Genomic DNA, 12,144 nt, shown 5'->3' with positions numbered 1-12,144 from the left:
ATACCTCAGCAATCAAGTGCATACGCCAAGGGCACGACATGAGATGTACTAGGCTACTGTCAATACATGATTTAAGGCACTACGTTCAATGCGCAGAAGATCAACTCTCATGTCATTGTGTGGACAAATCCACTCAGTCCCTGCAAAAATGTAGTCTTTTGTGACTAATCGTTATGATGAGAATGTTGCAGTACTACACTACAGAAAGGCTTTAGGCTTAGACCAGTTTGTTATTTATTATCATTCGTAATTGTATGTGTATTTTGTAATATTAGGGTACTTCATTTGATAATGTCAGAGTTGGTAGCCTACAACACTGCCTGCTTCCATGCCATGTGCAGGTTCAAAGATTGCCATGTTGGTGAATGTTATCACACAGGGACATCCACTGTTTGGTGTTGGCTCCGCCTTTGACAGCCACTCACCAAACTGAGTAAAATCTGGTAGGTGTGACAAATCAACGGAAATCCCTTTCTCTCCTTGGTCCTGGGGGAGGGAAGATCTCCCACCTCATTAACCTATTGCCACAACCTTTACTGAGCACTTGGGGTCACAATATGGTGGGCCATAGAAACTGGGGCGTTTATGGGTTACCCAATGCAGGTGTACAGGGTAAGCACTTACTTCGATTTTTGATTTGCTGTTCCCAATTGGGACTCAGTAGTAGCCTATGGCACACAGTGGAACGATTATGGCTCAGCAAGACAGAGTGGGCAGCAAGTTAGGGGTATATTAGGCTATTATCCTGGAGCAGTTACTATTTTAACGAAGCATTAATTATGAACTCAGTCTGTGAATTGTATGTTCAGTTCAATTAACTGTTGGCGATACTTTGTTTCAGACTGTGCCTTAAGTAATATGCTTAGAAGTTGACTGCTGCGCTCGTAGTTTTCCGATTGAATCTACTAGTTGATCTGGTGATCAGTTTATGTGGGTTGCTCTGGTGTGTTCTGATGCTCGCAACTGGAAGAGAATGCTCGGAACTCAAAAGATATGATCAGAATGCCTGTTCAGAGACACTCATAAAACAACCAACCAGTATGGAGACATCACCACAGGATGCCCATTTGAACAGAGGATCAGTGGTCAGTGGCTCTTGTCATTTGCTGGTTTGACTGAGTAGAAGCAGGCTTTTTTTTTTTTTGAAGGGCTTTCATTTGGCTGCAGAGAAGTTGCAGTTTCACTTACTTGTAGTACAACAGAGAGATATTTTATTGACAGCAGCAAGTCCATATTATACACAGTGCACAGTCCAAATAAATACACACAGATTAAGCAATGTATCACCTCTTAAAAAAACAACACAGAAAAAAAACTAAACAGGGAAACCCCTTGGTGCTTAGAGTTGATCGATTTCATACTCCGCAGTTTCAAATGTGGCAGGAGGGAGTACACAGTTTATCTCCCGGCTGACAGGTGGGGGTGTGTGCTGGGGGTCCAGGAACCTTGTGGGCAGTTCAATGTCCAGCAGTTGCCCCACAGTATACTTTGTCTCCCCCTGGTGGTAGTAGAATTGGCCTGCGGTGGCGGTAGGGATGGCATTGGCGGCGCCATCCTTGGGCCAGAGGTTGTTGAAGCTGCGCAGACGCACCACGTCCTTGTTCTCGCGGGTGCATGGCAGCAAGGCGCGTACGTCCCTGCGGAACTTGGCACTCATGCCGAAGTAGATGAGCGGGTTGTAGAAGCTGGCGGACTTGGCAAACATGCGGGTGAGGATGCTAGTGATGTTTGGCACATGGTAGCCCCAGGCTGACCACAAAGACACCGTGGCATAGGGTGTCCAGGCCATAATGAAGGCAGTGCAAATGACAATTGAGACCTAAAAGAAAGAGTATTTTGATATTATTTACTTTACAGGGCATTACATTTTATAACACTATAATATACAGAATCCCTGATAGAGGCAATGATGAAGGAAAGGACATTAAAGTCAATTTAATGATTTACTTAAATGTCCAGATGTCCCATTGACGTACAGCATGGGCAGACACCAACAATCACCAAAGCCATTTTCTCAGAGACATTCATTGTTGTCGCCAGTTAACTATAATAACCCTTATTCAAATTCCAAATGAGTATTGTGAGACCATTTTACAAGCAATCAGGCAGTCGGCATTTAACACTTGGATTAGTGTGGTCTGTTTCTTAAATGCTCTGTTTGAGGCTCCTCACTTTATTCGTTTGCACGTGGAAGACAACTCTGCCACTCCTGTCTGGTGTCTGCTGTGGGAGTCTGTTATTTATGGTGACGTAATTCCTCCTACACTGTCAGACCTCTTTGCCAAGGAAGAGTAAATGGTTATTGATGACTGGCAGTGCCAAAGGATAAGGTGAGAATAACTGGCACAACTGTGTCATAAACATTTAACTTCCTGAGATAAATTGTCATGACAGTAAGTTTCAAAGTCTCAACAGTGCCATAATCATTATCAGTGATTTCAATGGCTTCATTGAAAATATTTGGTGCCATGACAGCTTTTAAGGACAGGACTGCCATAGCATCTCAATAGACTTCTTGGTTAAATAAAGAGGAAAAAAACACCCGCATTTTTGAAAGCTGTTGATTTGGTACAATGAATATTTACATAGACATAATGACTCATGAAAGGATTTGGAGGACATGTCATGGCACGTCTAACCCTTGTGCTGTGTTAAGATGATTCAAGACTCGAATAAGATGGATTTAATTTACCCTTACAACAAAGGGCAGACAGCAGCTTTAACTCACCCTGGTGACGTCTCTCTCCACCTTCCGGATGCGTTCGGTGATGAAGCCATCGGCGGTCATGGTGTTGCTGGTCTTCACCATAGTGATAATGGACACGTAGGAGAAGAGCATGATCAGCACCGGCACCAAGAAGCAGGAGAAGAGGATGGAGATGATGTAAGACTTGTAGATGGTGGAGTAGTTGGCCTTGTTCCAGTCAATCTCACAAGTGCCATAGCCATGGTCTGGGGAGAACATTTCAGAGGAGATGAGTTCCTCATGTCAAAAATCCTTCGTTTATGAAAAGTGAATATAACACACACCAAAGATTCTTTTGTGAGGTACTGGCCACTGGTAAAAATTTCAATGATATAGGGAAGTGCCGCACACTCTGGCTCCATACTGTATGAAAAGGTTTATTAGGTAATGATGTTTCGGCCTATAGGGTCTATAGGTATGATCTGATGAAGGCCCTATAGGCCAAAATGTCATTACCTAATACACCTTTTCATACGGAGCCAGAGTGTGCTGCACTTCTCTATCTTTATCCCATTATTCCCAAAATCGTTGGTTTGCCTAGAACTGTTGGTCTTGTCAATTATGCTTTAGCTTGTAAGATTTATAGAAATAATTCAGACTATATTGAGTGTACTTAAATACAGTAGACATCAGGCCTCATGGAGAATGTAGTGTGAGAAGGTATAATCTTTCTTTCTTTTCTGCAGAAGCCCTTGTTTGACAAATACATGTTTGCCATAAATGGTCACAAGTCAGGCAACAAAGGCAAAGAAAGAAAAACTTGACTTTTCCCACCTTTGTAGCTGCCCCAGCCAATGAGAGGCACCATAGCCCAGAAGAAGGCCCCGGCCCAAATGCACATCAGAGAGACATGTATGGTGCTGGTCCTTATACAGTATGCTGTGAAGGCAGAAAAGAAACAGGCAACTCCTGGGTCAGGTTCACTTCCTCAGTCCTAATCCTGATACTCAGGTCTTAGTCTGGGTAGGTGCTGCCAGTAAGAATGGGTGGTTGACTGATAAATGTACTTTTTTTTGTTTGATTGTGAAATAGTTGTTGATGCATTGAATTTTCCCAACATGAGTCATTTAATCTGAATAGGGGCCTACATGGCATTTTCAGTAGTCTTACATAACACTGTTATGTCTTTGAAGTGTTTCACATACAAATCTAATGTTATTCAAGGGAAACAAAAGGTCAGCAACCATAAATTTAGCAGGGTCAGCAAATTAAACCTAGCCTGGACTGCATTTGTTGTCATATCCTTATGCTCTCAATAAGTTTTATTTCATATCATATTTGAGAAAACATTGTGCACTTTTTTGCACAGCTCTGCATGTTGAATAGGACTACTGTACTGGACATGGTGCTACTCCACTGAATTGGGTGTGTGAGTATAAATTGCCCAAGCGGTTTCACGCCTGCTTGAGGCTTATATCTCTGTAAACATTATCGCCGTGCAAATGTGGTGCAAAACAAATGAGGGGAAACCTTAAGTGTGCCATTCTCTTGTTGAAGTTATGAATGTCAAATTGTGGCATTTTACGAACAATGGGCTTCTTTCTCGGCTGGGCCAGGAAGTGGTGATCAGTGAAAAGGCCCTCTGTTAACAGAGCGCATGCAAGTTTATGCTCTGGGTGAAGGAAAAATCAATTTTGGGAAGCACAGACGCGCAATACATGATTTGTCACCTTTGCAAGGTGTGAATAAAAATGTATGGGCCCAATTGAAATATAATATAATATCTAACGGAGGTCAGAGTAACATAAATAAAATGAGTTCAATGCAGATCATGTCTATATTGCTTCAGCATGCCTCCTGTGCCCTTCAGTTTGATGATTTCATGCATTTTTGTGACTGAATGTTTGTATTGCAGTATGTCTCTGCCTTTCTCCTCCATTTTAATTAAGCCTAATTAGTGAATGAATACTACTGTAAGACTTTTCCATGGCAACAGTGTAATGTAAACAGCAGTCAGACAGGAATCAACAGGTAGTGGAAAGAAACCCAAACCCACACACTTACACACAGCCATGCACACATGCAAACTCTGTATTTCGTCTGCCTATTAAAGGGAATTAGGTGTTAATTAATATTACTATGCAAGGTTGAAGTACTCCCAAGTGCTATTGCGCCACACATTGTAGTTCTCCTGTTTATTCGCTTGGAAAATCGCCACGTTTCATGTTGTGTGACCTTACACATTTTTATCAACTACTTGTGCAACTGTATTTAAGTAGGGACAACGTGGATGTTTTTGATTACTGCTATCTTCCTCCCTCTATGGCTACGTCTGAGCCAGCTAGCATAGCAACATGCTAACACATTCGCGCCTCACACCAGAGTGTTTGAGTGCACGTACCGACACGGGAGAGGTATGACTCAACTCGTGAAAGTTAAGGTAAGAACATATTAACTGACATTGGGTGGCGTGTTCCTTTAAGATACACCCTATTTAAGCAATTGCATTCATTATCACATTTGCTATGGAGATATAATTTCCAAGGCGTATTCATGCATGGACTGTTTGAGCTACTTCAACATATCATTTTAATCCTTGGATGTGTCTGGTTATTGTGCACCTATCATTACATTACATTACATTTGGCTGACACATTTTTAACCAAAGCGACTAACAACATGGTAAACAGTTTAAGTTTTAAAGCAATTCTCAACCATTTTAGGACAATTTAAAAACAGTAGAGTACAGTAAGAATAAGTGCATCAGTGAGTGCTGTTTTTAACAGTTACGTGTCAGTTCAAGACTGCTGGTAAGTGCTAGGATCAGCAAGACTTGTTGTAAGTCGTGCTATGAGAGGAGATGTTCTCTAAAGAGCTGGGACTTCAGGAGTTTTTTGAAAATGGAGAGGGATGTCCCTGCCCTTGTAGGAACTGACAGTGTGTTCCACCAACAAGGAACAACAGATGAGAAAAGTTTGGATTGGCCTGAGCGTACCGGTGGTAGAGCTAGACGTCGTTCGTCTGAGGAGCGCAGCGGTCTAGAGGTATCGTATGTCGGTATGAGGGCATTCAAGTAGGCGGGAGCAGAACCGGAGACTACTTTGTAGGCAAGTGTTAGAGCCTTGAATTTTGATGCGGGCCGCCATAGGTAGCCAGTGTAGCTGGATGAGCAGCGGGGTAACATGTGCCCTTTTGGGTTGGTTGTAGACCAGGTGCGCCGCCACGTTCTGGGTCATCTGAAGGGGTTTCACTGCGCAGGCTGGGAGACCTGTCAGGAAGGCGTTGCAGTAGTCGAGTCGTGAGATGACTATTGCCTGAACCAGAAGTTGGTTACCTATCAGACCTACCTCTGTTGGGATGGCAGCCTTTGATGTATCTGGTGGCGCTGATGACTGTCAAGGTGTTGATGCTGGCAAGGCCAAAGAGCAGCGTGAAGAAACCATCCACCTGAGGGAGGAAAGAAAGAATTGGGGAGGATGTGGAGAGGAGGAGAAAAAAGACAGCGCATAGATCAGCAGGATGTTTGAGTCTCAAATTGCATCTGCCATCTGTGCAGTGCCGCCAGCTCCAGACTGTCTATCACCTGGGGCTAGATTACTGTCACACAAAGCTGGCCGCCCGAATGCTTTGATCTCTTTGGCATTAATTTAGTTAGCTTGATTGTTGTTTGCTTTTGTCTGTGTCAGATAGTATCTCAGTCAGGCCCTCAAGGCTTTCACTACGCCCTCTGCTACATTCTTGTCCATCATCGCTGGGTCTCACACAACTCTCAGTAATGATGGGGTTAATAACATGTCCTAGAGGAAAGTGTTAACTTAGGTACAGCTCTGTTCAGAATTAAGTTCTGTATTCCAGTGGTTCTCAACCAGCGTGCCGAGGCTATAGGGCTATTTTTTTTAAATGCATCAGTGGCACAGCTTCTTAATTAAAAAGCTCAGTCAATTCTACTGTAGGTAATGATGGGGTTAATAACACATCCTAGAGGAAAGTGTTAATTAAGGTACAGTTCTGGTCAGAATTACGTTCTGTATACAAACCATAAGTGCCTTTGCTAGGACGTAATTGCTTTACACCAGTGTAAGAAGAATGCAGATATAAACAAACTCCATCTGGTACAACAAAGCTAGCATATGGAAATGACTCTGACATTCAGACAATGTATGCATGGGTAGAGACATTAAATTAACTAGGAATTTACTACAGAGATCAATGTAGTCCATGTGATGCTGAACATAGTATGCATCTATTTAGAATGGTTAACTCCAAAGTTAAAGTCAAAAGTTGATCAAAATGTGAATATGGGTCCTTAAAACTATTTCCGAATGTTCATTCAGTTTATTGGTATCAACATTCCAAGACTCAGGAAAGAGATCTGCAACAGGTCAAGCAGGAAAGAGAGCAACACAATACATTTTCATTGTTGATAAATTAGTTTTCTAGCCTGGGAATACCATACAAACCTTCAGCAAATTTGGGATTTGCTCTGCAGGTCCATCTGGCCAAGAGGCCATTGAAACCCATTTCCAACATTCCGAAAACACGGGCACGCAAATACAAATGCTAATCTGGCATGGACGTGTATTTCTTTTGAACTGAGTGAACAACTGTGTTTAAAACCTTCGTTTACAAGATTGTTATACTTCTGAAGAGTTGAATGCACCAATTTAAGTTTAATTTCATTGCTAGTTATGCCCCTGCTGAAAGTTGTACGTCAATTAACCTTTTCCAGACCCACTCTCAATTGAGAATGGTCTGGTGCCAGTGAGTTTTCAGGTACATTGACACTATTCTCCATTATGTTTATGTTTCCCATTAATTCCAATTTTAGGAACAATTTTCCCACAATATATTCTTCCTGAAGCATTGCTGAGTATGTAGTACATGTGGATATTTTATCATCAAGTTTCCCTGGTCCTTACTCTCGTTCTGAACCCTCATTTAGAGCAGAGGGTCAAACCCTGTCCAGTAAAAACATTTTCGAGATCTCACACCTCTGGTTACCATTGACATTGCAATGGATACTGCCCTGATGCGGAACCTATTAGAGCCAGATCTCTTCACAAGTGAGCAGCTATCTCAGGAAGTGAAGTGGAATGAGGTTATCCCAATTTACATGACAGAGTGCAGTAGGCACCCAGGTCATCTATCACCCCTGAAACCCGCTCCTCAAACTCTTGCCATGCCTGAACCCTCTGTGAGGCCATGACTACTCTCCCGACGTTCCCAGGGCTCCAGTCCTTTCTGCCCAATCAGGGCCCATGAAGACGTGAACGGAATTCCAGGACTGTGTAGACCGCTCCAACCACCACCTCCCCTTCACCCCTCATGCCCCCAACATGTACCTGTTCGTGTCCCGTCACGCTGATGCAGTAATCTGCTAATGCTTCTCACATGCTTGTCTCACTTCCTCGCTCTCCTTACCTCTCTACCTCTTTCACTCGTCGACTTCATTTCACATTTCTCTCTCTTTCTCTCTCCCTCTCATTTTAGTTCCCTCACTTTGCCACCTTTCACAACAGAACCTTTAATCTCTCTGTACTGCTGTCACCTCTCTTTCTGCTCCGCCTCCCCCTACAGGCCTCTGTCACCTTTCCCACACACCTTCCTTACTACCCTTCTTTATCTCTTTCTCTCATTCTCTCTTTCCCTCCCTCTCTCTCATTCTTCCTCCCTCTCTATTTGTACGTTTTCCTCACCCGATTGTCCTTCTGTTCTTCCATTGCTCTATTCTCTCCGGCGAAGTGGGTGAGTGTTAAGGTCAAACATCGGCAAAAGTCTCCATCTTTCCCTCCCTCTGTCTTGCTCACTCCCTCCCTCCCTCCCTCCCTCTGCAGAACAGGCTGTCATGACTGAGAGATGAGCTCATGACACGTGCTCCGTCTGGAACAAAGATGTGTTCACCTCGCCTCGTTATCTCCCTGAACCGGTTTCCACTTATACAGAGGACCTCTTCAGAACTATGATTGAAAGGACCCAACCTGTTGTTGTTACAATATTTTTTTCCTCTCCAACGCCTCTCCTCCATACACACACATACACACACTCACACCTTTCACACTGTAACAATATTATGGGCTCCCCTTCACACTAGCCCCAAGCGAAACAAAATAAGCTTTACAAATTCCAAGTGGAACGTGAGGTAAGTGCCAACTATGTCACCGCATCCTTAAGTTCTTATGCTCAGCCCTAGATGTGGCCACGCGCTGTTGTTGGAAAGCTTTTAGGTTAAAGCTCTAGCTCCGGTTTCATTCAGTTCTTATAGTTCCTAAAGGGACATTCCACATAGGCTACTCCACGTAAATATGTGTACATCAGTCTTTATGTACTTTCAGCCACAGACCTCTAGACAAGTTTGAGCACTTTTCACCACATTCCTCACACATTTAACTGGTATTGAAATAATCCCACAACAGCTTCAGCTTCTAAAGCCTCAGAAATGACCGTCCTGCCACCCAATTGAATGTGAAGTTTATCTCCCTGCTCTGGGCCAGGTTCACACGTTTGCAGCCAGTGAAGTAAAGACCAGTTTCCCCCGTGCTACCCCACCAACGGCCGCCAACTCCCGCTGGCGTAATCTCATTACAGATTAACCTCCTACCCACATGGAAGCACTGATAATCACTTAATTCACGGAACCCCTGCCATTCACTGGGGTATTGTATTGATTAAAGGAGCGCTCTTATTAACAAATGTCCTGAAGCTACTACAGTTTAGTCCCACTGTAACCATTTATCCTTGCAGGAAATTGCGTCCAAATGCTGGTCAAATCCAAGCTTTCATTCCATAAATAACTAGTATTAAAATAAGCACTTTGCAACCCATTGAAGGTGAATTTTGGCTAAATTGCATGTCGGCCATCGACACATAACAAGCCAATTCAAGCAATCAAAATAGTTAGATCTGAAAATACCCTGAGGTATCTGAAAATAGTTTTACCTTCTAAAGCACTAAATGTCTTCATGTCCCCAATTCATTTCTTCATAATTACACTTCAATCAGTATGAGAAGTTAAAACCAAACAGCCAAATGCAAAGCTGTTTACCCAGCTGTTTACCAAGTTCAAACCATACCTGGCAGGTCCAAATCCATTTTATTATGAATCCATCATCCCGAAAGATATTGAAGATCTCTATGATTCCTCTGGAGTATCCAAACACAGAAATGCAGGCATCAGATATTGCCAGGTTGAAGGTCAGATAGTCTGTTGGCTGTAGGGAAGCCCTCTGCTTATATAAAACAAATATAACCACACAGTTCCCCAACCAGGAGAGGCAACCTGTAAAATATATACAAACACTATGCTTAACAACAGTAAGATATCAGAAAAACATTGTGCATAAGCAACAGTTATAATTTTTACTGGCAAAAGGACTGCTTTGGTGCTGAGGATATTCACCTTGTGTCTAAAAGGACTCCTATCATAGTCTAGAAACCACATTACTGATTGCAGGCTGTCGTCAGGAGGACTTCGCCATCAAAGAGGAAGTGTAGCTGGACGCCAGCCACAGTCTATTGGTCTGGTGCCCAACTGAGTTCACCAGGAAAGCTGACTGACATTGAACCTGTTTCAATTATCTACATGCCAACCACTCAGTGGACGGTGTGTGATAATAGGAAGTCCATGCTGTCCTTGTGATTTTTATGTAGTTCTCTATATACTGGTAACATTAGTGGGCACATAGTGCTTAGTCAGTGGTGCGGAGCAAGTGTTTGAAATCACTATTTGAAAAACTATGATTGATATTTAAAAGGTGTGACATAATGAAACATATTCATACTCCACATTCAGACAGCTAAAGTCGAGTCAAGTCAAGTCAATTTATCTATATAGCACATTTAGTGGTCTGGCTACCTGGCTTCCATACGGTCCTTATTTGCACTTATATCTGAGTAATTGGACTTGATAAGGGGTTAATGGGTGCATGCCAGCTTACAACTTTACAACTATAGCAGTGGTTAATAGCCTGGCAGCAATAACAGATTTATACCTTGTGTTATCATCAAAACCATAATTACATCATCCATACACAAAAACAACACACACACACAAATTATATTCACACACAAACATGCAAACACACACCTACACCCACAGGCACATATACACACAAGAAATGTGTTTGTAAACATACCTATGACCATCAGGTACACCCCAATGAAGAGCTCAGCCTGCTCTGACAGAGGAGGCTCTGTCTCCACAGTAGTGAGGTTGTTGTTCCTCCAGGGGATATTTACGATCTTCACTGGGATCTCCACTGACATGGTAAAGTCAGGGCCCTTGCGAGTGATGAATGAATTCATAGCTGCCTAAATAATGCCACTGACCCAGTTTCTGTGGAAATATGATAGTGTCCCATGCGTACATGAAAGATCATGGGCACTTCTTCGAACCGGCAAACTCTGGAGTGCCAGGGCACAGGCTGGCCAATGGCAACGTGAGCAGCTCTAATCCAATTTTTGTCTTACGGATGAAACAGATGGAGTCACTGAGATAGGGAAAGCCGGGTGCCGCGTTCTCATTTGGTGACAATGGAGTAGATTTGAACGCTTAGAACAAAACTAAAATGCTACACAATAAACAGTTTGAATATATGAGGTATGCAATGATGTGAAGTGAGAAATGTGTGATATTTAATTAGACTGACAAAGGTGCTGAGATATAACTGTACAAAAATAACATAGTTAGGTGTACAGAGATTAATACAGATGAATCCCCTATCCCTCTCAACATCATTTAATTTGATGAGGGGGATAAAAGAAAGCTGATAAAAAAAAATTCAATCAACAGAATCAGAAGGGACAACTTGTTTATCAAGTCTGTTTAGACATCCCACAATTGCTAAGGTGTTTATGTGTAATTATCTCCAAGTAATCCTAGAAGAAATATTTTTTGGGATTTACATGATGTGATCCTGTTGAGTAGGGTGATAATCTCATTAATGTATTATCCCTGTCTGACTGCAACACTCTCCAGTGGAGATCGGTTCAGCCACATCTACACTTTTCCAGTCCATTAACTCCACCAAAACATTAGAATTTACTGTATTTGTTTTAATATTTGTCATTCTATTGAGACGATAAAATACAGAGCCATGACCCACAATATCAACTGAACTGCCAGTATAGTGATATTAGCGAGAGCGTAAAGCATGGTGCTGTAGGTACAAACATGAAGGCTGCTTGAGCTTCAGGCATTTCCCTGGAATAATGCACCAAGTGTTTGATACTCAGCTGCACTGGTAACAATTTGTGCAGGTCTATTAAATGGAAATAGTGCCACAAAATGCCATCTTATCCAAAGTACTGCTGAGAAAATACTTTGTTTTCTTTAATTGGACCCATTTAGTTAGATCATTTAGAATGACCACTCTTGTCACACTTAAATGTTTACATGTGGAGAATTCTGGGGATTTCTCCTGATCAGAACTGCTATCTGATATCTGATATATCTGTTGGTT

General features: G+C 42.5%; 1 protein-coding gene across 2 annotated transcripts; it reads right to left on the bottom strand.

The window, feature by feature from the left end:
- Positions 1-1,264: 1,264 nt before the first annotated feature.
- On the bottom strand, positions 1,265-10,948 carry LOC143123740 (opsin-5-like). 2 transcript variants are annotated; one of them, XM_076285032.1, is made up of 6 exons: positions 10,819-10,948; positions 9,757-9,962; positions 6,034-6,133; positions 3,521-3,625; positions 2,729-2,952; positions 1,265-1,819 (listed from the first exon to the last, which is right to left on the bottom strand). In XM_076285032.1, exons 1-6 carry the CDS (start codon positions 10,946-10,948, stop codon positions 1,340-1,342), a joined length of 1,245 nt encoding a protein of 414 aa, XP_076141147.1. In that variant the 3' UTR covers positions 1,265-1,339. The 2 variants fall into 2 exon arrangements, with proteins under 2 accessions (XP_076141147.1, XP_076141148.1); XM_076285033.1 differs by lacking the exons at positions 9,757-9,962; positions 10,819-10,948 and adding an exon at positions 8,383-8,462.
- Positions 10,949-12,144: the final 1,196 nt, after the last annotated feature.

Source organism: Alosa pseudoharengus, unplaced genomic scaffold, assembly GCF_046254945.1.
Source record: "Alosa pseudoharengus isolate Yale_2024_CS ecotype anadromous, Long Island Sound unplaced genomic scaffold, YU_APseudo_1.1 YU_APseudo_1.1_scf_15, whole genome shotgun sequence".
Lineage (NCBI taxonomy): Eukaryota > Metazoa > Chordata > Actinopteri > Clupeiformes > Clupeidae > Alosa > Alosa pseudoharengus.
The sequence above is the reverse complement of the archived record's forward strand: the minus strand, read 5'-3'. Positions and strand labels throughout refer to the sequence as shown.